Below are 26,791 nucleotides of genomic sequence, written 5' to 3'. Positions count from 1 at the left end.
GACTGATGCCAGTGCCGACGAACAACGCATTATTACTATGCATTGCATGGACAGCCCGCCAAACTGCCGCGACTTATCTAGTCTGCTGCATCACCCGCCGCAGATTCTGAACAATTCCATGCGTCTCGTCGGACACCATGGCACGACGATATCTGCACCACCTCCTTAAAAGCGCCCGCTTTGGGACGAAGCTTCGGACTATGACACTTGCACAATGGTTCAGCGCTCACGAACTGCTTATCTCAGATGCTGCTAATGCCGGTCCTGGAACAGTTGCTGTCACTGCCTGCAGTACAACTGACTGATGGCCGGGCCGATGAACGGAGAATGAATACTGTGCATAGCATGGACAGCCCGCCAATATGCCGCGACTTATCTAGTCTGCTGCATCACCCGCCACAGACTCTGGACAACTTCATGCTGTTCGTTGGACAACATGGAAAGATGATATCTACACCTCCTCCACAAAAGCGCGCGCATTTGGACGAAGTTTCGGGCCACGACATTGTCACAATGGTTCCGCGCTCAAGAACTGATTTTCTACAGGTGTTGCTGCTGCCGGGCCTGGTACAGTCTGTTGCTGCCAGCAGTACAGGTGACTTATACCCGTGCTGAGGAACAGCGCATGAGTAATGTGCATTGCATGGACAGCCCGCCAATCTGCCACTACTTATCACGTCTGCGGCGTCACCCACGACCGATTCTGGACAACCTCATGCTGCTCGTCGGACAACATGGGACGCCCATATCTACACCACTTCCTCGAAAGCGCGCTGTTTTGGACGAAGCTTCGGGCCAGGACACTGTCACAATGGTTCGGCGATCACGAACTGCTTTTCTCCGGATGCTGCTACTGCCAGTCCTGCAACAGTTGCCGCTCTGCCTGCAGTACAGCTGACTGATACCCGTGCACACGAACAGCGCATGAGTAATGTGCATTGCATAGACAGCCCGCCAATCTGCCGTGACTTATCGAGTCTGCTTCAACACCCTCCGCCTATTCTAGACAACTTCATACTGCTTCTCGGACAACATGGGACCACGATATCTACACCGCTTCCTGAAAAGCGCGCGCATTTGGACGAAGCTCCGGGCCACAACACTGTCACAATGGTTCGGCGCTGGCAAACTGCTTATCTAAGGTGCTGCTAATGCCGGTCCTGGAACAGTTGCTGTCACTGCCTGCAGTACAGCTGACTGATGCCCGGGCCGACGAACAGCGCATGAGTATTGCGCATAGCATGGACAGACCGCCAACCTGCAGTGACTTATCGAGTCTGCTGCATCACCCGCAGCAGATTCTTGACAATTTCATGCTGTTCATCAGACAACATGGGCCGATGATACCGACACCGCCTCCTCAAAAGCGAGCGCATTTGGACGAAGCTTCGGGCCACGACACTGTCACAATATTTTTGCGCTGAGGAACTGGTTTTCTAAGGTGCTGCTACTGCCGGTCCTGGAACCGTTGCTTTCGCTGCTTGCAGTACAGCTGACCGATACCGATGCCGACGAACGGAGCATGAGTACTGTGCATAGCATGGACAGCCCGCTTATTTGCCGCGAATTCTCGAGTCTGTTGCATCAGCTGCCGGAGTTTTTGGACAACTTCATGCTGCTCGTCGGAACACATGGGACGACGATATCTACACCACCTCCTCAAAAGCGCACGCATTTGCACGGAGCTTCGGGCTACGACACTGTCACAATGGTTTGGCGCTCACGAACTGCTTTTCTATAGATGTTGTTACTGCTGGTCCAGGTACAGTTGCTGTTGCTGCCTGCAGTACAGCTGACTGATCCTCGTGCCCACGAACAGCGCATGGGTACTGCGCAGTGTATGGATAGCCCGCCAATCGGCCGTTTGCGACTTATCGAGTCGGCTGCATCATCCGCCATCGATTCTGGACAACCTCATGCTCCTCGTCGGACAACATGGGACGACGATATCTTCAGCACCGCCTCAAAAGCGCGCGCAGTTGCTCTCGCTGCCTGCAGTACAGCTTACTGTTACCCGTGCCGACGAACAGCGCACGAGTAATGTGCATTGCATGAAGAGCCCGCCAATCCGCCGCGACCTATCGAGTCTGTTGCATCACCCGCCGCCAATTCTGGACAATTTCACGCTGCTCGTCGAACAACATGGGATGTCGATATCTACACCGCTTCCTCAAAACCGCGCGCATTTGGACGAAGCATCCGATCACGACCATGTCACAATAGTTCGGCGCTCACCAACTGCATTTCTGCAGATGCTGCTACTCCCGGTCCTGGTACAGTTGCTGTTGCTTCCTGCAGAACAGCTGAGTGATACCCGTGTCGACGAACAGCGCTTGAGTAATGGGCATTGCATAGACCGGGTGCCAATCTACCACAACGTATCGAGTCTGCTGCGTCACCCACCACTTTCTGGACAACCTCATACTCGTCGTCGGACAGTATGCGCGACGATATGTACACCACCTCCTCAAAAGCGCGCGCATTGGGGCGAAGCTTCGGGCCACGACACTGTCACAATGTTCCCGCGCTCAATAACTGCTTTTCTACAAATGCTGCAGATGCCGGTCCTGCGACAGTTGCTTTCGCTGCCTGCAGTACAGCTGACCGATACCCGTGCCGACGAACGACGCATGAGTAATGTGCATTGCCTATACAGCCCTCAATCTGTCGCGTCTTATCGAGTCTGCTTCATTACCCGCCCCAGATTCTAGACAACTTCATGCTGCTCGTCGGACAACATGGGGCCACGATATCTACACCGCTTCCTCAAAAGCGCACGCATTTGCACGATGCTTCGGGCCACGACACTGTGACAATGTTTTGGCGGTGTTGAACTGCGTTTCTACAGAAGCTGCTACTGCCGGTCCTGGTACAGTCGCTGTTGTTACGAACAGCGCATGAGTAATGTGCATTGCACAGACAGCCCGCCAATGTGCCGCGGCTTACCGAGTCTGCTGCATCACACGCCGCCGATTCTGGACAACTTCATGCTGCTCGTCGGACAATATGGCCCGAAGATATCTGCACAGCTTCCTCGAAATCGCGCGCATTTGAACGAAGCTTCGGGCCACGACACTGTCACAATATTTGTGCGCTCACGAACTGCTTTTCTACAGATGCTGCTACGGTCGGTCCTGGAACAGTTGCTGTTCTTGAATGCAGTACAGCCGACTGATACCCGGGCCGACGAAGAGACCATGGGCAATGTGCATTGCATGGACCGACCGCCAATCTGCCGCGACTTATCGAGTCAGCTGCATCACACGCCGCCAATTCTGGACAACTTCATGCTGCTCGTCGGACAATATGGGACGACGACATCTATACGCTTCCTCGAAAGCGCGAGCATTTGGACGAAGCTTCGGACCACGAGACTGTCACAATAGTTCGGCGCTCACAAACTGCTTTTCAACAGATGCTGCTAGTGCCGGTCTTGGGACCGTTGCTGCCACTTTCAACGATGCTCGTGGACTCACCGAAACGTGGTTTGCAACCACGTTTCGGCGCCTAACAAATGTTATCGCACAGCTCGGGACGCGCCTGCATTGATCCGAAGTTTCTGGAAAGAGATCGACGCTTCTATTCGCTGTCTGCTGTCGCCGAAACTTATGTTATCTCATTTCATCGCCTGACGCGAGTGGTGTGGAACTTTGTGTAAGGTACGCGGATCGCAACGATTAGTCTGGAACGTTCGAACATTGATGTATAAAAGCCGACGCGATTGACCCATTGACCAGATTTTCGACGATCGCCGAGTGTATTCGGCACTACCGTTGTTCTTTGAGTGTAGCCTGTTTTTGAGGGCACAAGTTCGCACAATAACACGCTAGTTTCGTCTTTCTCAGTTTGGCAGCTTTCTTCATAGTCACTACCACGTGACAATATCGTCGTCCCATGTTGCCCGACGAGCAGCATGAAGTTGTCCAGAATCGGTGGTTGGTGATGCAGCAGACTCGATAAGTTGAGGCAGATCGGTGGGCTGTCCATGCAATGCACATTATTCATGCGCTGTTTGTCGGCACGGGTATCACTCAGCTGTACTGCAGGCAGTGACAGCAACTCTCCCAGGATCGGCACTTGCAGAAGCTGTAGTAAAGCAGTTCATGAGCGCTGAACCATTGTGACTGTGTCGTGGCCCGAAGCTTCGTCCAAATGAGCGTCTTTTTGAGGAAGCGGTATAGATATCGTCGTTCCATGTTGTCCGACGAGCAGCATGAAGTTGTCCAGAATCGGCGGCGGGTGATGCAGCAGACTCGAAAAGTCGCGGAAGAATGGCGGGCTGTCCATGCTCCATGCAATGCCCTTTACTCATGCGCTCTTCGTCGGCACGGGTATCAGTCAGCTGTACTGCAGGAAGCGAAATCAAATGTGCCAGGAGAATCAGCAGCATCTGTAGAAAAGCAGTTGGTGAGGGCCAAACCATTTGGACTGTTTCGTGGCCTGAAGCTTCGTCCAAATGCGCGATATTTTGAGGAAGCGGTGTATATATCGTCGTCCCATGTTGTCCGATGAGCAGCATGACGTTGTCCAGAATCGGAGGTTGGTGTTGTCGCACACTAGATAAGTCGCGACAGGTTGGCGGTCGGTGTGTGCAATGCACATTACCCATGCTTTGTTCGTCAGCACGGTTATTAGTCAGCTGTACTGCAGGCAACAACAGCAACTGTACCAGGAACGGCAGTAGCAACATCTGTAGAACAGTAGTTCGTGAGTGCCGAACCATTGTGACACTGTCGTGGCCGGAAGCTTCGTCTAAATTCGCGCGTTTTAGAGGGGGCGGTGTAGATATTGTCACGTGGTGGTGACGTTAAGAACACAGTAGCTATACTGTGAAAGGCAAAAACTAACTTTTATTGGGCGAACCTGTGCCCAAAGAACAGGCTACACTTATAGCACAACGATAGCGGCGGACAAGGTCGGCGATCGTCGGAAATCTGATCAGCGGGTCAAGCGCCTCGGCTTTTATACAGCAGTCATCGAATGTTCCAGACTAATCCTTCGGACCCGCGTGCCTTCCACAAAGTTCTACACCATTCGCGTAAAGCGATGAAATCAGATAACACAAGGTTCGGCGACAACAGACAGCCGAATGGAAGCATCGATAACTTTCCAGAAAATTCGGATACATGCAGGCGCATCCAGCGCTGTGCGATAACACTTGTTAGGCGGCGAAACGTGGTCGCCCGATAAAGATAAGTACACGCGTCATTACCCCCCTCTTAAAAAGCATCGACCCGATGCTGCGAACAAACGAAAGTAATAAAGAAAAGCACTCGTAGCAAAGAAAACAACAAAATAACGAAGTTCGTCAGCGTCCGTAAAAGGGTTTAAGGCGCACCACGTGGACCACTTCAGATCGTGCACGGCGCCGCTGTGAATGCGAAATGCCGTCTGGCACGACCTCATAGTCCAGTGCGCCAATACGTCGAATGACCTTGTAGGGTCCGAAATAGCGTCGCAATAGTTTCTCACTCAGTCCTCGTCGGCGTATCGGGGTCCACACCCAAACACGGTCGCCGGGCTGGTACTCGACGAAGCGTCGTCGCAGGTTGTAGTGTCGGCTGTCGGTACACTGCTGGTTCTTGATCCGTAGGCGGGCGAGCTGTCGAGCTTCTTCGGCGCGCTGGAGATAGGTAGCGACGTCAACATTTTCCTCGTCAGTGACGTGCGGCAGCATGGCGTCGAGCGTCGTCGTCGGGTTCCTGCTGTAAACCAGCTTAAATGGCGTGAGCTGTGTTGTTTCTTGCACCGCCGTGTTGTAAGCGAAGGTTACATACGGCAGGACCGCGTCCCACGTCTTGTGCTCGACGTCGACGTACATTGCTAGCATGTCGGCGAGGGTCTTGTTCAGGCGCTCCGTGAGACCATTCGTCTGCGGATGGTAGGCAGTTGTCCTCCTGTGGCTTGTCTGGCTGTACTGCAGAATGGCTTGGGTGAGCTCTGCTGTAAAAGCCATTCCTCTGTCGGTGATGAGGACATCTGGGGCACCATGTCGCAGCAGGATGTTCTCGACGAAAAATTTCGCCACTTCGGCTGCGCTGCCTTTCGGTAGAGCTTTGGTTTCAGCAAAGCGGGTGAGATAGTCCGTCGCCACGACGATCCACTTATTCCCGGATGTTGACATCGGAAACGGCCCCAACAAATCCATCCCAATCTGCTGGAATGGTCGACGAGGAGGTTCGATCGGCTGTAGTAATCCTGCTGGCCTTGTCGGTGGTGTCTTGCGTCGTTGACAGTCTCGGCATGTCTTGACGTAACGGGCGACGTCGGCGGTCAGACGCGGCCAGTAATACTTTTCCTGTATTCTCGATAGCGTCCGGGAGAATCCGAGGTGCCCAGCGGTTGGATCGTCGTGTAGGGCGTGCAGTATTTCTGGACGCAGCGCTGATGGCACAACAAGAAGGTAGCTGGCGCAGACTGGTGAGAAGTTCTTCTTCACGAGCAGGTTCTTTTGTAGTGTGAACGAAGACAACCCGCGCTTAAATGCCCTAGGGACAACGTCGGTGTTCCCTTGCAAATATTCGACGAGGCCTTTTAGCTCCGGGTCTGCTCGTTGCTGTTTAGTAAAGTCTTCCGCGCTTATTATCCCAAGGAAGGCGTCGTTGTCCTCGTCGTCTTGCGGCGGGGGATCGATTGGGGCGCGTGATAAGCAGTCGGCGTCGGAGTGTTTTCTTCCGGACTTGTATACTACCGTGACGTCATATTCTTGTAGTCTGAGGCTCCACCGCGCCAGCCGTGCGGAAGGGTCCTTTAAGTTAGCTAGCCAACACAACGCGTGGTGGTCGCTGACGACTTTGAATGGCCTGCCGTAGAGGTAAGGGCGGAATTTAGCTGTAGCCCAAATGATGGCGAGGCATTCCTTTTCAGTCGTAGAATAATTGCTTTCCGCTTTTGACAGCGACCGGCTAGCATAAGCTATCACCTGTTCGACTCCGTTTTTCCTCTTGACTAGGACGGCACCGAGGCCTAGGCTACTGGCGTCAGTGTGAATTTCGGTATCGGCGTCCTCGTCGAAGTGTGCAAGTAACGGCGGCGACTGCATGCGTCGTTTGAGTTCTTGAAATGCCTTGGCCTGCGGCGTATCCCACTTGAACGCGACATCACATTTGGTTAGATGTGTTAGCGGCTCCGCGATGCGTGAAAAGTCCTTGACAAAGCGCCTATAGTAGGCACACATGCCAAGGAATCTGCGCACTGCCTTCTTGTCGGTTGGCTGAGGGAACTTTGCGATGGCAGCTGTCTTCTGTGGGTCGGGGCGTACTCCTGATTTGCTGATGACGTGGCCTAGGAACAAAAGCTCATCGTAAGCGAAGCGGCACTTTTCCGGCTTCAGAGTGAGCCCTGATGAATTGATGGCTTCTAATACTGTCGCAAGCCGCCTAAGGTGATCGTCGAAATTTGCGGCGAAGACAACGACGTCATCCAAGTAAACAAGACACGTCTGCCACTTCAATCCTGCTAAAACCGTGTACATCACTCTCTGGAACGTTGCAGGCGCCGAGCACAGTCCAAATGGCATAACCTTGAACTCATAGAGGCCGTCTGGCGTGATGAAGGCGGTCTTTTCGCGATCCCTTTCGTCGACTTCTATTTGCCAGTAGCCAGACTTGAGGTCCATCGATGAGAAGTATTTAGCATTGCAGAGCCGATCCAATGCGTCGTCTATCCGTGGGAGGGGGTATACGTCTTTCTTCGTGATTTTGTTCAGTCGACGATAATCGACGCAGAAACGTAGGGTTCCGTCCTTTTTCTTCACTAAAACAACTGGAGACGCCCACGGGCTTTTCGATGGCTGGATGATGTCGTCGCGCAGCATTTCCTCGACTTGTTTTCTGATAGCTTCGCGTTCTCGCGTCGAAACTCGGTAAGGGCTCTGGCGGAGTGGTCGAGCGCACTCTTCGGTTATTATGCGATGCTTTGCGACTGGTGTTTGTCGAATCCTCGATGACGTCGAAAAGCAGTCTTTGTATCGTCGAAGCAGACTTCTGAGCTGTTGCTGCTTAATCACGGGGAGACTTGGATTTATGTCGAAGTCTGGCTCGGGAACTGCGGTCGTCGGGGTAGATAAGACAGAATCCGAGAGGACAAACGCATCGCTGGTTTCCTGTATTTCCTCGATGAATGCGATCGTCGTGCCCTTGTTGATGTGCTTGAACTCCTGGCTGAAGTTTGTCAGCAGCACTTTTGTGTTTCCTCCGTGCAGTCGAGCGATCCCGCTTGCGACGCAAATTTCACGGTCGAGTAGTAGACTTTGGTCGCCTTCGATGACGCCTTCTACGTCAGAGGGTGTTTCGGTGCCGACCGAAATAACGATGCTGCAGCGAGGCGGGATGCTCACTTGATCTTCGAGCACACTCAAGGCGTGGTGACTACGAGGGCTCTCCGACGGTATCGCTTGATCTTCCGACAGCGTTACTGACTGCGACTTCAGGTCGATGATTGCGCCGTGTTGGTTCAGGAAGTCCATGCCGAGAATGACGTCTCGTGAACACTGTTGCAGGATAACGAAGGTGGCAGGGTAAGTCCGGTCATGAATGGTAATTCTTGCCGTGCAGATTCCAGTCGGCGTATTGAGGTGTCCTCCAGCGGTCCGAATTTGGGTGCCCTCCCATGCAGTCTTAACCTTCCTCAACTGGGCGGCGATGTGTCCACTCATTACGGAGTAATCGGCCCCTGTGTCGACTAAGGCAGTGACTGCGTGGCCGTCGAGAAGTACGTCGAGGTCGGTGGTTCTTCGTCTGGCGTTGCAGTTGGGTCTTGGCGTCGGATCACGGCTGCGTCGTGTTGAACTGAAGCTGGAACGTCGCGTCGTCAAGCCATCTTTCGTCGGTGTAGTCTTGGCTTCCTGACTTCGTCGGGACGGCGGCGTGTCGCCATTAGGTCGTCGAGATGGTTTCTTTGTCGTCTTCGTCGGCGGCGGAGGATCTTCGTCAGTTCGACGAACAGCAACCGCACCTCCATCGGTTGCTGCTTTTAGTTTTCCGGATATGGGCTCGCAGAGCGGCCCCGGGCTGGGCCGGTGTATGGTCGGCGCTGCGGCGACAGGTAGCGGCCTGGTGACGGCGAACGGGACGGTCGTCGAGGGCGCCACTGAGTAGCGGCGAGGTAGTCGGCGAAGTCACGAGGGCGTTCACCTTCCCTCGGGCGCTGTGCGTTGACGGCGAAGCCTCGCAATCCCAGGTCGCGGTATGGGCATCGGCGGTACACATGGCCGGCTTCGCCGCAGTGGTAGCAGAGCGGGCGGTGGTCAGGAGCGCGCCAAATGTCCGTCTTCCTCGCGTAGGTGCGCTGGGCGACGGGTGGTCGTGCTGGCGGCGGCGGCGGCGGACGACGGAATTGCGGCGTGACAGGGCCCTGGCGCGGTCGCGGAGGGGGACCTTGACGGCGTGCGACGGCGGCGTAGGTCATCGCTTGCGGCTCAGGCTGCGGCGATTCAGGGGCTACTCCAAGTTCTTGTTGGAGTTCCTCACGCACGGCGTCGGCAATCGTAGCCACTTGAGGCTGTGATGATGGGAACAGCTTTTGTAGCTCCTCCCTCACGACAGCTCGGATAGTCTCGCGTAGGTCGTCGGTGGCCAGTGACTGAACTCCGGCGTAGTTTGTCGAGTTCGTGCGGCGGTCGAATTGCCGGTTTCGCATCTCGAGTGTCTTCTCGATGCTGGTGGCCTCGCGAAGAAACTCGTCGACAGTCTTCGGTGGGCTTCGTACCATCCCGGCAAAAAGTTCCTCCTTTACACCACGCATGAGTAGGCGGACTTTCTTTTCCTCGGACATTTCCGGGTCGGCGTGGCGGAATAGGCGGCTCATTTCTTCCGTAAAAATCGCGGTGGTCTCATTTGGTAGTTGCACCCGGGTTTCTAATAGCGCTTGGGCTCGTTCTCGGCGTACAACGCTTGCGAATGTCTGCAGGAAGCCGCTTCGGAATAGCTCCCAGGTCGTCAAGGTGGCTTCTCGGTTCTCGAACCACGTCCTGGCAGCGTCTTCCAATGCGAAGAAGACATGTCGCAGTTTGTCGTCGCTGTTCCACTTGTTAAAAGCAGCGACCCTCTCGTATGTCTCAAGCCAGCTTTCCGGGTCCTCGAACGTTGAACCGCGGAACGTCGGAGGCTCCCTGGGCTGCTGCAGCACGATGGTAGATGCTGGGGCTGCCATTGGGGTGGACTTGGTGGTGATCTTCCTGGTTTCAGGCAAAAGTCCGTGCTCCGGGGGCAGTTGTTGAAGACGGCGGCTTGCTCGATGGTCCGGGACTACGTTGGTGCTGTCTTTGCGGTCCGGGCTTGGATCACGGTTTGTCGGGGGCGTCCGGTACATGAAAGAAAAGCACCTCCACCAGATGTCACGTGGTGGTGACGTTAAGAACACAGTAGCTATACTGTGAAAGGCAAAAACTAACTTTTATTGGGCGAACCTGTGCCCACAAGAACAGGCTACACTTATAGCACAACGATAGCGGCGGACAAGGTCGGCGATCGTCGGAAATCTGATCAGCGGGTCAAGCGCGTCGGCTTTTATACAGCAGTCATCGAATGTTCCAGACTAATCCTTCGGACCCGCGTGCCTTCCACAAAGTTCTACACCATTCGCGTAAAGCGATGAAATCAGATAACACAAGGTTCGGCGACAACAGACAGCCGAATGGAAGCATCGATAACTTTCCAGAAAATTCGGATACATGCAGGCGCATCCAGCGCTGTGCGATAACACTTGTTAGGCGGCGAAACGTGGTCGCCCGATAAAGATAAGTACACGCGTCAATATCGTTGTCCCATGTTGTCTGACGAGCAGCATGACATTGTCCAGAATCGGCAGTTGGTGATGCCGCAGACTCGATAAATCGCGACAGATTGGCAGGCTGTCCATGCAACGCACAGTACTCATGCGCTGTTTGGAGGCACGGGTATCGCTCAGCTGCAGCGACAGCAACTGTCCCAAGACCGGCAGCAGCAGCATCTTCAGAAAAGCAGTTCGTGAGCGCGGAAACATTGTGACAGTGTCGTGGCCCCAAGCTTCGTCTAAATCCGCGTATTTTGAGGAGAGGGTGTAGATTTCGTCCTCACATGTTGTCCGACGAGCAGAATGAAGCTGTCCAGATTCGGTGGTGGGTACCGCAGCAGACTCGATAAATGGCGGCAGATTGGCGGTAGGTCCATGCTATGCAGATTACCCATGCTCTTTTCGTCGGCATGGGTATCAGTCAGCTGTAGTGCAGGCAACAACAGCATCTCTACCAGGACCGGCAGTAGCAGCACCTGTTTAGTGCCGAACAATTGTGACACTGTGGTGGCCGGAAGCTTCGTCCAAATTCGAGCGCTTTTGAGGAGGCGGTGTAGATATCGTCGTCCCATGTTGTCCGACGAGCAGCATGATGTTGTCCAGAATCTGCGGTTGGTGATGCAGCAGACTGAATAAGTCGCGGCAGATTGGCGGGCTATCCATGCAATGCACAGTACCCATACGCTGTTCGTCGGCACGGGGATCAGTCAGCTGTACTGCAGGCAGAATCAGCAACTGTACCTGGACCAGCAGTAGCAGCATCTTAGAAAAGCAGTTCGCGAGCGCCAAATCATTATAACAGTGTAGTGGCCCGACGCTTCCTCCAAACGCGCGCGGTTTCAGGAGGTTATCTATATATCGTCGTCCCATGTTGTCCGATGAGCAGCATGAAGTTGTGCAGCATCTGCGGCGCGTGATGCAGCAGACTCGATAAGTCACTGCATATTAGCGGGCTTTCTATGCTATGCACAGCACTCATGCTCTGTTCGTCGGCATGGGTGTCAGTCACCTGTACTGCAGGCCGTGACTGCAATGGTTCCAGAGCCGTCAGCAGCAGCATCTGCAGAAAAGCCTGGGGTGAGCGCCGAAGTATTGTGACAGTGTCGTGGTTCGAAGCTTCGTTCAGATTCGCGCGCTTTCGAAGAAGCGGTGCAGATATAGTCGTCTCATTTTGTCTGACGAGCAGCATGAATTTGTCCAGAATTGGCGGCGGCTGAAGCAGCAGAATCGATAAGTCGCGGTAGATTGGCGGGCAGTCTATGCAATGCACATTACTCATGCACTGTTCATCAGCACGGGTATAAGACAGCTGTACTGCAGGCAACAAGAGGAACTGTACCCGCACTGGCAGTAGCTGCAGCTGTAGAAAAGCAGTTGGTTAGCGCCGAACCATTGCGCCAGTGTCGTGGCCGGAAGCTTCGTCCAAATGTGCGCGCTTTTGAGGAGGTGGTATAGATACCGTCGTCCCATGTTGTCCGACGGGCAGCATGAAGTTGTCCAGAATCGGCGGCGGGTGATGCAGCTGACTCGATAATTCGCGGGAGATTGGCGGCCGGTCCATGCAATGCACATTACTCATGCGCTTTTCGTCGGCACGAGTATCAGTCAGCTGTACTGCAGGCAGAGACAGCAACAGTCCCAGGACCAGCACTACCAGCATCTGTAGAAAAGCAGTTGGTGAGCGCCGAACTATTGTGTCAGTGTCGTGGTCCGGAGCTTCGTCCAAATTCGCGCGCTTTTGAGGAGGCGGTGCAGATATCGTCGTCCCATTTTGTCCGACGAGCAGCATGAATTTGTTCAGAATCGGCGGCGGTTGATGCAGCAGAATCGATAAGTCGCGGCAGATTGGTGGGTGGTCTATGCAATGCAGAGTACTCATGCGCTGTTCGTCGGCTCGGGTATCGGTCAGCTGTACTGCAGGCTGCGACAGCAACTGCCGCTGGACCGGCAACAGCAGCATCTGTAGAAAAGCAGTTTGTGAGCGCCGAAACATTGTGAGAGTGTCGTGGCCCGAAGCTTTGTTCAAGTGCGCTCGCTTTTCTGTTCGACACTCAAGAACTCCTTTTCTACAGATGCTGTTACTGCCGCTCCTGGTACAGTTGCTGTTGTTGCCTGCAGTACAGCTGACTGATACCAGTGCCGACGAACACAGCATGAGTAATGTGCATCGCATAGACAGCGATGCACATTACTCATGCCAATCTGCCGCGACTTATCGAGTCTGCTGCATCACCTGCCGCCGATTCTGGACAACTTCGTGCTGCTGGTCGGACAACATGGGACGACGATATCTACACCGCCTCCTCAAAAACGCGCGCATTTGGACGAAGCTTCGGGCCACGACACTGTCACAATTGTTCGGCGCTCACCAACTGCTTTTCTACACATGCTGCTGCTACTGGTCCTGGGACAGTTGCTGTCACTGCATGCAGTACAGCTGACTGATAACCGTGCCGACGAACGGCACATGAGTAATGTGCATTGAATAGACAGCCCGCCAATCTGCCGCGACTTATCGAGTCTGCTGCATCACCCGCCGCCGATTCTGGACAACTTCATGCTGCTCGTCCGACAATATGGGCCGACGATATATACACCGCCTCCTCGAAAGCGCGCGCATTCGGGCGAAGCTTCGGGCCACGACACTGTCACAATGTTTCCGTGCTCACCAACTGCTTTTCTACCGATGCTGCTGCTGCCGGTCCTGGGACAGTTGCTGTCGCTGCCTCCAGTACAGCTGACTGATACCCGCGCCGACGAACAGCGCATGAGTACTGGGCATTACGTGGACAGCCCAGCAATCTGCCGCGACTTATCGAGTCTGCTGCATCACCCGCCGCCGATTCTGGACAACTTCTTGCTGCTCGTCGAACAACATGGGACGACGATATCTACACCACCTCCTCAAAAGCGCGCACATTTGGACGAAGATTCGGGCCACGACACTGCCACAAAGGTTCGGCGCTCACCAACTGCATTTCTACAGGTCTATTACTATCAAACTCGCTGTTTCCATAGCAATAATATTTGCCTTCTAGATGTGTCATGGCCACCCAACCATTTCAAACAGTCTTGCCCCCACTGCTCTTGTTTGTTTTGCGACTGTTGCTTTGAATGGGGATGTCGAGCTAAACCGCTGACCTATGACAAAAGCTCAAGAAGAGAAGTTAGATGGTGTGGCCGAAGCTGTAAAGCGTCTTGAAGTCAGCTACGCAAGTCTTGTCGAATCAGTAATGAAACTCCTCAATATGCACTCACAGCTCAAAACATACCTCGAAAGCCTAACCAAACGTCTACAGGAACTGGAAAACAAATTAGAATCTGCTTCATCTGTTCATGCCCCAACAGCTCTCGAAAGTGGCTTCTCTAACGTCATTAACAAAATTGATAATCTAGAAAACCAATCGCGTAGATGAATTTTTTTTTTTATGGTGTTATCGATAATTCGAATCCGAATGCTGGGAAAGTTCAGAGCGACTTGTGCATGAGTTCTGCCGTGATAAGCTTGGTGTCTCCGAAACTTCCATTGCTAGGGCATACCGTGTGGGCCGTTTATCGACTGCGGAAAAACGCCCCATTATAGCTAAGTTCTTCAACGATAAAGAACTTGAGGCGATTTTAAGAAAAGGCAACAAGCTGAGGGACGCAGGTATCAACATAGGACGCGACTATTCCCAAGCCATTGGTGATAAACGCCGAAAACTTCTACAACTCTCTCGATCAATTAAAGAACAAGGTGACCGTGTGCGCCTAATGTTCGACAAGCTACCTATCAATAATGATACCTATGTGTGGGATGATCCGGGTAGCCGTGCTGTGCGGGTTCGTCATCCCACCACAGTATGACAAGTGCCGGCTGATAAGTCATCTTTCAGAGACTGTGTCATTTTCGCCTAATGTGTGTCCTAATTTAAAGAGTAATACCAATTTCCTATTCAAAAACATCAGAAGTATTCTTTCCAAAACTGTCGCCCTTTCTTCGCTCGTAGATTCTACGTGCGCTTCACTTCTAGTATTGACGAAAACTTGGCTGGACGATACCATTCCGGATGATAACATTCTTCTGAGTGAATCTGAATTTTGCTTTTTCCGGTGCAACAGAAAAAAATCGAAAAGGGGATGGTGTGCTTATGGCAACAGAGAAACAATTATCTGCTGTTCCCCTCTCTGTAGATACTTTCCTCCAATTGTATGGATATGGTGTAAATGCGGGGTTACTGATGTTATTATTGGTGCTTTCTACCGGCCGCCCGATATGTCTGATGGGTTCTCGGTTGAATTCCATAGAATACTCAGCGACTTACATGTGCATTTTCCTAAGTCTATTATCCTCGTATATGGCGATTTTAATTTTCCGGACATTGGATGGCCCACTCTCTATGTTCATTTCAGTGATGATAAAACCCACACCTTTCTTCATTCCTGCTTATATTTTTCCCTTGCTCAACTTATTATTAGTCCTACCCGTCGCTCCGCTACCACGGCAAATATCCTTGATCTTGTCCTAACAAATATCCCTAACGTTCTTTCTGAGATACTGCATTTAAATGGTTTATCCGATCACGACATAATCACCGGGTGCATCACGCACCGATTTACTGAAAAGAAAACTGCCATTAAGCGAATTCATTGCTTCAATCGTGCGAAATTGGAGATAATTATCTCGGAACTTCACACCTTCTTTGAGAACTTTCTGGCTCAGTACACATCACGCAGAATTGAACTAAACTGGCTGTCGTTAACGACCACCTTGTCTCACTTTGTTGATAAATATATGCCAATAATCACCATCCGATATCATAAATATTCACCTTGGTTCGCGCATCGTCTTCGTCGCCTTAATCATAAGAAAAAACATTTCTACCGCTAAAGAATGACCACACGTCTCCTGTCATCATGGAACAAGTACAAGAACTGCGATAAAGAGTATGAGTCCCTGCTTAGAACAACCCGTCGCAATTTGTTCGGTCCCGACCTGTCTACTATGTTGACCAATAATTCTCATAGATTGTAGCGCATCATCAATTAGAGTTCCTATCCTGATATAGTACTAATTAATGCTGACGGACAACCAGTCACGGAAACTGAGGGTTCGCAGTTTCGGAGCGATGCGTTTTCATCAGTTGAAGAAAAGAGCGCTAAGAAGACACGGACTAAAAGAAGAACATGTATAACGGACAAGGCGCTTTGTCCGTCGTATATGTTCTTTTAGTCCACCTCTTCTTAGCGCTCTTTCCTTCAAGTATGCAAAACGAACTCGCCCACATCAAGCTTCTGCTGTTTTCATCAGTCTTCACCAATGAAGATATAACTTCATCGCCAATATTAGAGCCATTGCCTAACATGTCCCTGCCAGAAATTGTCATCAGTGAATACAGAAATACATTGTTTAGCGCAATACAACGGACATAACAAAGGTGACATCAGTGAATCTGGTATTCTTGCCCTGTTGAATAACCTCAAAATTACTACTAGCTCTGATCACCTTGGTTTCAATAATAAGATACTTAAAAACGCTTCTTTAAACATTTTTCAAGTGTTATCAGCCCTGTTTTTACAATAATTATCATCTGGCATTATTCCTCATGACTGGCGAATAGCCAAAGTAATACCAATAATTAAATCGGGTGATCGCTCTGTCCCACTTAACTATCGTCCTATCTTATTAACTAGCAACATATGTAAACTTCTCGAGCACGTCATACATACACAAGTCAACTAATATCATTTTGAAGTACCAGCACGGTTTTCGCAGGAGTTATTCGTGCGACACTCAGCTCGCCGGATTTACTAACGATATATTTTCCGCATTTAACGAAGGATTCCAAGTTGACGCAGTCTTTCTTGACTTCTCTAAAGCTTTTTTTTTTCAATGCGAGGGTAAATGCCTCAGGGCATACAGGGGTTTGGGATGGGGGTGAATAAGGATGGTTAAATAAATGAAAAAAGATTTGCTGACCTAATGAAGTCCAAGAGGGATCGTTAATGTGGTCCCTGCGCCCAAGCAGTGTAATCGCTCGGATTATGCGGCGAGAGTCCCGCTGCTGCGAGGTGCCGGAGCCACGTCGATTTCGGTGCAGGGCAAATCCAAAGCCGGTGGTGGATGTCGGCTTCAGCATTTTGATCGCGTTCCTCATCACAGCATTCTAATCAAATTACCACACTCAAATATTCACCCAAACGTTGTCGCATGGGTTAAAGATTTCCTCTCCAACAGACAACAATTCACCTGTGCTAATGGCTGTAACTCGTCTTCTGTTCCTTTAACATCTGGAGTCCCCCAGGGTAGCGTACTTGGTCCCCTACTTTTCTTAATTTTTGGTGATGATCTACACGAATGTGTCTCATCTCGAATTCGATTATTTTCAGATGATTGTGGTACATATCGTAATTTAGTAATGACGCTGACCGACTTTCTTTACAAACTGATCTTGATGCGGTGACCGCTTCGTGCTCTTCGTGGTTAATGTCTTTAAATACGTGTAAAACCAAGCTAATGTCATTTACCAACCATTCGACTCGACTTCCTACCGCCTACTATCTCAATAATGCTAGAGTTTGCGCCAACTTAAAAGCACCTTGGCCTTCATCTTCAGTCTCACTTAGCTTGGCATTACCATATTACCACCATCATAGCATCAGCTAACCGAGCACTCGGTCTTCTTAAGCGCAACGTCAAGAACGCACCTTCACACTTAAAAAAACTTGCTTATATCACGCTGATCCGCCCAAAAATTGAATGTGCTTCTGCCATATGGGATCCCGATCAAGCTTACATAATGAACACCATTGAATCTCTGCAAAACCGTGCTGGTCGCTTCATCTTTTCCGATTATTCACGCTTGACCAGCGTCACATCGTTAAAACAACCTGCCGAGTTGGAATCACTATCACGTCGACGCTAGTTTGCTCGCCTAACCATAGTTCATAAACTTTATCACCCTTCCACGCTTCACGATGACTTCTTTTCACCACCCCCTGCAGTCTTCCCGCGCCGTGACGAGGCTAAAAAAGTAAAACGCATAACGTGCCGCTCATCGCACTACACAAAATCAATTTTTCGTCGCACAATACTAGAGTGGAATAACCTAACATCACGCATAGCTACTGAAGTTAACTAACCATCTTTCCAAACCTTGTTGCAGGAAAACTGCCAGTGGTAGCAGGTTAATTATTACTTATTGTTATATGTACATATAAACATATTGTTAAAAACGTTCTTGTGTTCTCATGACTTAGTGCATATACCCCTTGTTCATATCTATTTATTTTATGTTCTTTGTGTGTGGGGAGGGGGGGGGGTGTTTATTTCTTGTGGATTTATTTCTTGTGTATATTTCATGTTTTTTGTCCCCCCCCCCCCCCTATGTAATACCCTCGCATGAGTGCCCTTAGGGGTAATGTAAATAAATAAAAAATAAATAAATTTGCGTTTGGCAACTTCAAGAGCTGCGGGAAGAAAGTCTCGGCAATCATTCTTGACATTCGTACAATGATTCGAGACACAAGTGCTTGCGAAACATTAACGAGGTCCCCGGTGACAACCTGAAATATTCCGGCGCCGTAGAATCGGAGGGCGATTTGAAGCTGGAGCAGCGGCGGCACGGGGTGACCGCCTTCGTTGTCTTTTGGGACCAGTGGCCGCATTTCCAACAGCCGTAGCACCACTTGCTTGGAAAAGCGGTACCGCCACGAGAATTCGGCGTCGTTGTATACTTCCATTGGATTGTGTCGATCCTTAAGCCGTGGCCGTAATGACGACACGTATCGTTATGCCTCATCCTTCGTATTATTGCGCACACGTCCGGCGAAATAGGCAAAGTCGACGGGGCTGCCGTAGCAGGCGGCCATCTTGCTTGCTAGGCGAGAGTAGCGAATGTCGCACTTAAGGTTGCCATTGACCGTACTTTACTTTCCGGCACTCAAGTGTCGATTAAAGTTTACTTTAATTACAATATTTGTCTATGAAACGCGTTAAGCATCGAGCGGCTACTTAAGTCATAAGTTAAGGGTAAGTTCCGTTTGTGAATACGGGCCTAATACTTAATAGATAGAAAGAGAGAAATTGCACATTGGGACGTTTTGTAAACCTCTCTGCAACTTTCTAATTGAAACATTTTCCTAGCGTTGTTGCTTAAGAAGTTGGTTAATTATTCTTCACTAATTATGTAATGAAGCAAAGTACAAAATATAGCGTGACACGCTACATACAGAAGTAAGCAATATGCATTTGGTCGCGACGTCTTAGAGTGCATCGGCATATTTTTAAACTCTGGCTAAAGTTAGCTGAAACACCCAGGATATTTTTAAAGATATCCGTGAAATGCAGTAATTGCTCCACTGGAGCAATTTACAAAGGGGCACTCATGTCTTGTTTGGCATCCCCCTTTACCTTTGGCGCAAATCCTAGGACTTGAGAGATCCGAGAATTTTCACCTTATGAGGGGCTGAGAGAACCAGAAGGACATCACGTATGCGCGTTTAACTTTCTTGGGGTGGCGCGAAATCGCTTTTATACACGTCCTGACCTCTGCCCTCTCTTTCAAGGGCTGGGGTTGTGCCCTGTCCCTTGCATCTCCACGTGTGGCTCTTTTTCAGAGAAACTCTGCCACACTAGGAACGGCCGCCATAAGGAGGCCTGCTGCTAAAAAAAATCGTTCAAACTGGCGTGTAAGGACACTCGCGCGCCCCCCGTGTTCCTCCGATTCTCTTGCTGCAGGATCGATGGCCTCGCGAGACGTGTCCACTGCCGCCAAGCGCGTTGCGTCGTGATTGAGGAATGCGCGGTTGTGCCGAAAGGGACGGTGCCGCTCAACTTGGCGGCGCGTGCGCTGTGACAAGTAAATATATTCTCGCGTAGCGTCAAATGAGCACCATTGCTTTCTCCACAAATGATGCGCGTCAGTGGAACAAGGAATGCGGTGTGAAGGCGGCGGCACGACAGCAATAGAATAACCTTTTTATTCTGTCAGTGTAAGCACAAATTTGCTGCAGTGAAACCGTAATGTGACATCGTCATAGGACATTAGACGCAAAATAGCATTGGCGAACTTAATCTGCGCTACGATTTAGCACCTAAACTTAGAGTGCCAGTGTAACGTGTTCCGAGACTGAGACTGAGACTGTCAAGTTGGTTAAACAGGCTACTTTATTGCTGTCGATTGCTATAGCTTGCATGCATCTTTGCAGCGCAAGCTTGACACGCAGACAAAAACGAGACGAAAAAAGACAGAGGAATTTCCAGCAATATTTTTTTTTTTGAGGCACGCAGCAGTGCCTATTTTTGCATGTCTTGCAGTAGAATGTTTTCTTTAATTACTTGTGAGCTTCCGCTCACTCCGCTTGCCATGTCTCATCAGATGTATGATCCACTTGGCCCACTAGTTGCACAAGTGAGGTGCACTTCACCCAATTGTCTTCCATATAGCTTTGTGAATGGGAAACTTGGTATTGTTGTCGCATTTCCCTTCCCAGTCATCCATTTGAATGGCGTACGTCATGACGCCGCCAAGACCCATTGAATCCGCCCATAGACACTGCGAGAGAGAAACATCACATATGAGACGGTTATGGTTGTAACATTGTTGTGGGACAGCAAGGAACTTTGATAACCCGAAAGAGCCAAATCCTATACTCCCTCTTGTAAATTTGGTAGTCTAATAATTTACAATTTTTATTCTTCATCATCACCGCCCCAATAATTTAGAATTATGTTCTGTTCTTTTGCATACCGTTAGCTGAAATAGTGTGGCTAAAGCTTTTTTTTTTATGCGAGTATCCGAAAAACAGCTGAAAACTTAAGGCACCAGAAGACACTTTAACAACTTATTTGTGCCTTTTTTTTCGGTTCTCCTAGAAATCTATAGCTAAGGTTTTGAAGCAATCGCGGCAATTCTGGAAGATACATGCATTTCGGTTCACGGAAAACACGGGGAAGGCGGGAGATGGAAATTAAAGACGATGAGCAAAACAAGAACAAGGTCAAAGCAGGAGCCAACGTTTCGACAAGTGTACTTGTCTTCCTCAAGGCGACATATGCTTTCCTCGCCACCGTATATATACTGCGGCGAGGAAAGCTTATGTCACTTTGAAGAAGACAAGTCCACTTGTCGAAACGTCGGCTCTTGCTTTCGCCTTCTTCTCGTTTTATTCATCGTCATGCATTGCGGTTGCGATACAGGATGTATTTGCCAAGCACACTAGAACACTAATGATAGGAACTGTTGATTTAAGGACCTTTGTATAGAAAATTACAGACAATTAGTTTGGGACAGAAATTAAGAAGAAACTAGAGGTTATGATAAATATATAATCAGGCTAGCGGGTAAAACCTACCAACACAATAAACATTCCTCTTTGTTGCTCAACCTGCCCGAAGCCGACCAATATTTGTAATACGACGTCATGCTATGTTTCTTGTAAATCATTTCTTGTAGCCGAGTACACAGGGCCCGCCAGGTGCACGCTTGAATCTCTGTTGAAGCGTGTAATAAAATATGGTACCAGTAAATACGTTTTCGACAACTTTTTATTTGAACCCTATCTAACCCATTATCCCAGGAAATGTTCATGCTTGTGCATCACGCACGTCACAATAATATATCAAAGTCGAAGGATACCTGTCTGCTGCCTAATTGAAAAACCAGCTAGGTGGCTATAGGTCACTGAGCAATGTTGCGTCCTTTTGGACAAACGGCAGTCTATGTCTCTTCTCATTCCATTCATTGCGGCCCTCCATGTGTGCTTTCGTCACATCGGTCACTGAATACAGAAGGCAGGTATGTTTCAGAGGCACGAAACAACACGTCGCCATACCAGAAAAATGTTAGTGCTAGGGCATTTATAGCAATATATTTTTTTATTATTCTGAATGGGGTTCTCGTAAAAGATAGATAATATCGACCAACTGTAATGAAGACACGGTCGACGTACGTAGTAATTCCAATTATTCGATGAGTAAACTTTGATTATATGCCGCTAACCTGCCTTTTAGTCATGTTTCCTATTCATTTAATTCGTACCTTAGTCACATCGTATTCTACGCGCAATTACGTTGATGCCTATTGGGTCTCCTTGGCCGTCCTGCAAAGCAGGCATTACTCGTATTTTCCATAAGTCTTCGGCAGCCCAGCATTGGGCGACTCGGCTCCGCAGTAGGGCGCTCAAACGCTGGTCGATGTCCTGTGGCTCCTGGCTGGCATTGCACAAATCGCGCATTTGGGAGAAACATGCCTTAATTGCGAGTGTCTTCTTGGCGTAGATGGCGCATGATATGGCGAGGCGAGTTTCACGTGCGCCGGCACTGTTGGCCTGTCGAACAACGCGCCACCTGAGCGCGTTTGCCTCTCTTCAGCGTTAAAAGGTGACGCAGTGGCCTTTTGCCGTTACGAAGCTCTTACACATTGTAAAACTCCGCAGCCGCTAAGTCTTTGTCAAGGCAGGCGCATCGCTACCCCCTCTGAACGCGTTCAATGAGAAAAGCACGCATGCGCATTGCGACTTGATTCTCTGAACCTTGTTTCCGATGATGATGATGATGATGATGATGATGATGATTCATGAAGGCAATAGCGTTAAGGGCACAGTATCGCATGAAACTCGGTGCCGGTGTCTTGCGTCAGATGTCGTTTAGCTAAACATCATTCCGAACCACAACCACCAGGTCGTCAACGTGGCGCAGGGGCGTCACTGAACTAATTCAAATAAACTAAATCGGATGCGTCAGGAAAATCGTAAAGTACCACCTAAACACAACGTTCAGATATGATACCGCCTGACTGTGATTTGACTATAGAAGCAAGCATAATTCTGCTACTCGGAAATTCAAACACAAACTCCTGCTCCCGCATTTCAACCGCTCAAAGAGCGGCGTGCTGCGCTCACTTCCCTGCAGAAACACCATCCAGATAGCCCTCGTGGCCCGCACAAGAAGCTGCGTTTCTACCAGAAAGCTCGCTCGCTCGCCTTGACGCACGGCGTTCGCCGTCACCGCTTCCTGGTAAACATTAAGGTCGCAAAGATGCAGTTGCCGGGAAGCGTCAGAAGCAGTCCGGGATTTCTTAATGATATCGCGCTCCACTCTTAAAGGGTCACTAAAGGTAAATACTAAGTTGGCGTGGACTGTTTACATACCATTCCATAAACATTGCAATGCTTCTTTTGTGCCAAGAAAAGACTTAATTTACGTTTTTCCAAATTCAAATTTCCCGCCAACGTACCGGGGGAGTGGTCACGTTGCATACGCCATCACCACCCTTTGCTGCCGTCGGTGTGCAAAACAGCGCCCGACAGACGGCGGTACCGAGCCAGGAAAGAGCGGTGGATTCCCCGCTGCAGCTGCTTTTTTGGTCAAGTGGCGCGAACCGTTCGCTCATCCCTTGACATCACACGGAAGTGGAATTCTCTGCTACTTGCAGTTTGAGGGAGTTTCGCGAGCCACCAAACCAGCGCAGCACTACACGATCAGGAAAGTAGCCAAACACGAAAGCCTGAGCGGCGAAGGGTCGAGCGAAAAGGAAACGTTTCGACCGCCCGCGTCGTTGTCAACGGTAATTTCAATGAGTTCGTTTTCTAAATATGAAATAGAACTGGACAAATAGCATGTTATTTGATCCTTTAGTACAACGATGGTTTTTTGCAACGAGTAGTTGAGCACTAGTGACAGAATTTTCCTGAGGAGTGCTTTCGTCATCGGCCAAGTGCTTGAATGTCCTGGGGAAGTGCCTAATCATGTCCTGCATTTACCTGAATTTCTCGATTAGTAAGGCTCTGTTCCCGATAATATTAACGCCTTAGACGTTCTCGTGAACTAATCTATCACTTTAACTTGAATTAGTATTTGCCTTTAGTGTCCCTTTAAAGGCGACGATTAACGTGCCCTCCATCTTTTTTGGCGTCCCCTTTCAATCGAGAATGTGACAAGCTGCTTAAGTTAATCAGGTATTCTATACATGGTCTTCATTGTAGCACTTTTGTTTACATCTCCTTAATCTGTTTTCTCGTCCACTAAACTTCTCTATCTCCCTTGTACAGCAATCATTGCCTGTAACTTATGCTGTCATATCAATCTCCTTAATTTTTCGCCACCAGTATTATAAAATTATTTTTTCTTATCTTGAGTGCTGACCTGTTGATGTTTCCTTCAACTTTAAATACAAGCCCTTCTACAAGGTGTACGTTGCCTACTGTTCTCTCTGGGTGAATGTCTTTGCACTCCATTAGGATATGCTGAGTGGGCTCCGGATTTTTTTCTGCAGCATACACATGCCTCATCTACTTGCAAGTATTTGCTCCAGTTCGTCTTTGTCCTTAGGCAACCAGCTCGAGCCTCAAATAACAAGGCCCTGCCTTTTGTGTTGTCGTACACATTTTCTCTTCTAATGTTCTTCCTTTTCATTCTTGTAAATCGCAATGGTCCCTTTCGTATCCGTTATTTGGATCCTATTAAGTCTATGTTTCTCTCGTTTTCTTTCCGATTACTCTAGGTTGTCTATGTACAGTTTCAATTACTCTGTACTTGGTTGAAAAATTTTTTGTACTTCCTTCATTCTGTTTCAACGCCTTCAGGTACAGATAATTGTGCCCTTTAGCCAGCATGCATGTTCCTGAGTCTTTCTTCAAAAGTAATCTTGCTTTGCGCTTCCCTGACTAAAAACGAAGCCCAACATTCTCACCCTGCAATACGTCATTTGTGGTTCTGCCGTGGGCTCCCAATGCCAACCGGCCTGCCGGTCTTTGAACCTCCTACCCCGACAAGATATCCTGTTTGAAGCACAGAACCCCATTTCCGAAGTTAGCGCCTGCACCATTACGCCTTTGCAGATTACACGCACCGCCTCATGTTTATTATGACCTCAAAGTGCTCTACGGTTCATTATGGCAGCATCCCCCTCAACAAGTTTATTTTTTATTACAGCGACAATTTATCTCCATCACTGCTGGGGTTCCAAGCTTCTTTGGCCCTTCTAGCTACGAGTTGCATTTTTATGACTTCGTCGCTATCTGCACAACTTAATGAAATAGAAAGACGGTTGAAATGTACCTTAAAAGGGCGCTTCTATTGTTCGGCGTATGAAAGAAGTTGCTTTCTACCTGCATCCACACGTGCCAAGAACTCTTTACTGATAGCATAACCTGCTCCATTCAGCTAGCGACCCTGCGACAAGATATTTTGCTTGGTTTTCATAGAAACCGAAGCAAGAAACAAGCGGGCATAGCTTGCTTATATTGAAACGTCCAATACTGTGCGCATGAAATCTAACGCAATCAATTAGTCTCACACCTAGAAAATCATCAAAGGTTTTCGACATTTTCGATTTAGCTTGGTTTCATGATTCATATTCAGTGTCAGCAATGTCACACATTACAAAATCATACGATATAGTGCCATTTTTTGCGTTCATAATAACCCGTATTGCCACGTGGTAGTGACATATACAGAACACAGTAGCAATACTGTGGAAGACGAAACTAACTTTTATTGGGCGAGCCTATGCCCCCCAAAACAGGCAACAGTTAAAGAACGGCGACAGCGGCGAACGCAATCGGCGATCGTCAAAATCTGATGAGTGGGTCAAGCCCGTCGGCTTTTGTACATCAGTCGTCGAATGTTCCAGACTACTCGCTGAGACCCGCGTGTCTCCTACAAAGTTCAACACCAGTCGCGTCACGCGATGAAATCAGATTACACGAGGTTCGGTAACAACATACAGCGGATAGAACCATCGATAACTTTCGAGAAAATTCCGATACATGCAGGCGTGTCCTGCGCTCTGAGATAACATTAGTAAGGCGGTGAAACGTGGTCGCCCGATAGAGATAAACAAGCACACCTGTCAATACCCCCCTCTAAAAACAATGTATTGACCCGATGCTGCAGACAAACGAAAGTAATAAACAAAACACCTGTATGAAAGAAACAACAAAAAAAAGGAAGTTTATCAGCGTGCGTAAAAGGGCTTAAGGCGCACCCAGTGGACCACTTAAGATCGTGCGCGCCGCCGCTGTGAATGCGAAATGCCGTCTGGCACAACCTCATAGTCCAGTTCGCCAATACGTTGGATGATCTTGTATGGTGCGAAATAGCGTCACAATACTTTCTTACTGAGTCATGGCGGTGGATCGACGTCCAAACCCAAACACAATCACCGGGATGGTACTCGACGTAGCATCGTCAAAGGTCGCAGCGTCGACTATCGATACGCTGCTGGTTCTTGATCCGTAGGCGGGCGAACTGGCCGGCTTCTTCGGCGCGCTGGAGATAGGTGGCGACGTCAAGATTCTCTTCGTCGGTGATGTGCGGCAGCATTGCGTCGAGAGTCGTCGTCGTCGGGTTCCTGCCGTAAATCAGCTTCAATGGCGTGATCTGTGTTGTTTCTTACATCGCCGTGTTGTAAGCGAACGTTACGCACGGCAAAACGGCATCCCAGGGCTAGTGTCTGACGTCTACGTACGTTGCTAACATGTCGGCGAGGGTCTTCATTATTCATTTATTTAGCATATCCTCAGGGCCATTACGGCATTATAGAGGGGAGTGGTTACAAGCAAAAGGGGTAAATTCAACGAGGACTTACTAAAGCAGACAATTATATATATATATATATATATATTGTCGCGAAGCACTTTGAGCAGTAAGCGTTCGCGACTAGAACGTTGGAGCAGCGAGAGGTAGTGTAGCCGACCGAGCACCGAAACAACGTTGTTCTTTCTCGTCGTCGTTGTCTCTCTCCTAGCCACAGCCCCACTGCTCCCTATTTTACAGTACATTTATCGCCTCCGCGGAAAAGGAAGCCGTCCCGGCGACCTACGGGTAGGACAGCACAGGCGGATCATAGTAGGGCTTGAGACGCTGGGCATGCACAATTTCACGTCCACGACGGCGATGATCCAAAGGTAGCTCGAGGGGTTCCACAATATAGTTGACTGGAGACGTTTGGTTGATCACGCGGTATTTCGACGCGACTTCGGTGACAGTCCACTGGTAGAGGCTGGAACCCAAAGCCACACTAGCGAGCCAGGA

General features: G+C 49.6%; 1 protein-coding gene across 1 annotated transcript in view; it reads right to left on the bottom strand.

The window, feature by feature from the left end:
- Positions 1-19,915: 19,915 nt before the first annotated feature.
- LOC126540004 (acidic mammalian chitinase-like) overlaps positions 19,916-26,791 on the bottom strand; it is a 315,282-nt gene continuing 308,406 nt past the window's right edge. The window contains exon 10 of the mRNA XM_072286221.1: positions 19,916-20,309. Coding sequence (XP_072142322.1) covers positions 20,178-20,309 — 132 coding nt within the window. The 3' untranslated portion in view covers positions 19,916-20,177. The remainder of the gene's footprint in view (positions 20,310-26,791) is intronic.

This window comes from Dermacentor andersoni, chromosome 2, assembly GCF_023375885.2.
Source record: "Dermacentor andersoni chromosome 2, qqDerAnde1_hic_scaffold, whole genome shotgun sequence".
NCBI lineage: Eukaryota > Metazoa > Arthropoda > Arachnida > Ixodida > Ixodidae > Dermacentor > Dermacentor andersoni.
Note: the sequence above shows the minus strand (reverse complement) of the source record. Positions and strands in the feature narration are given on the sequence as shown.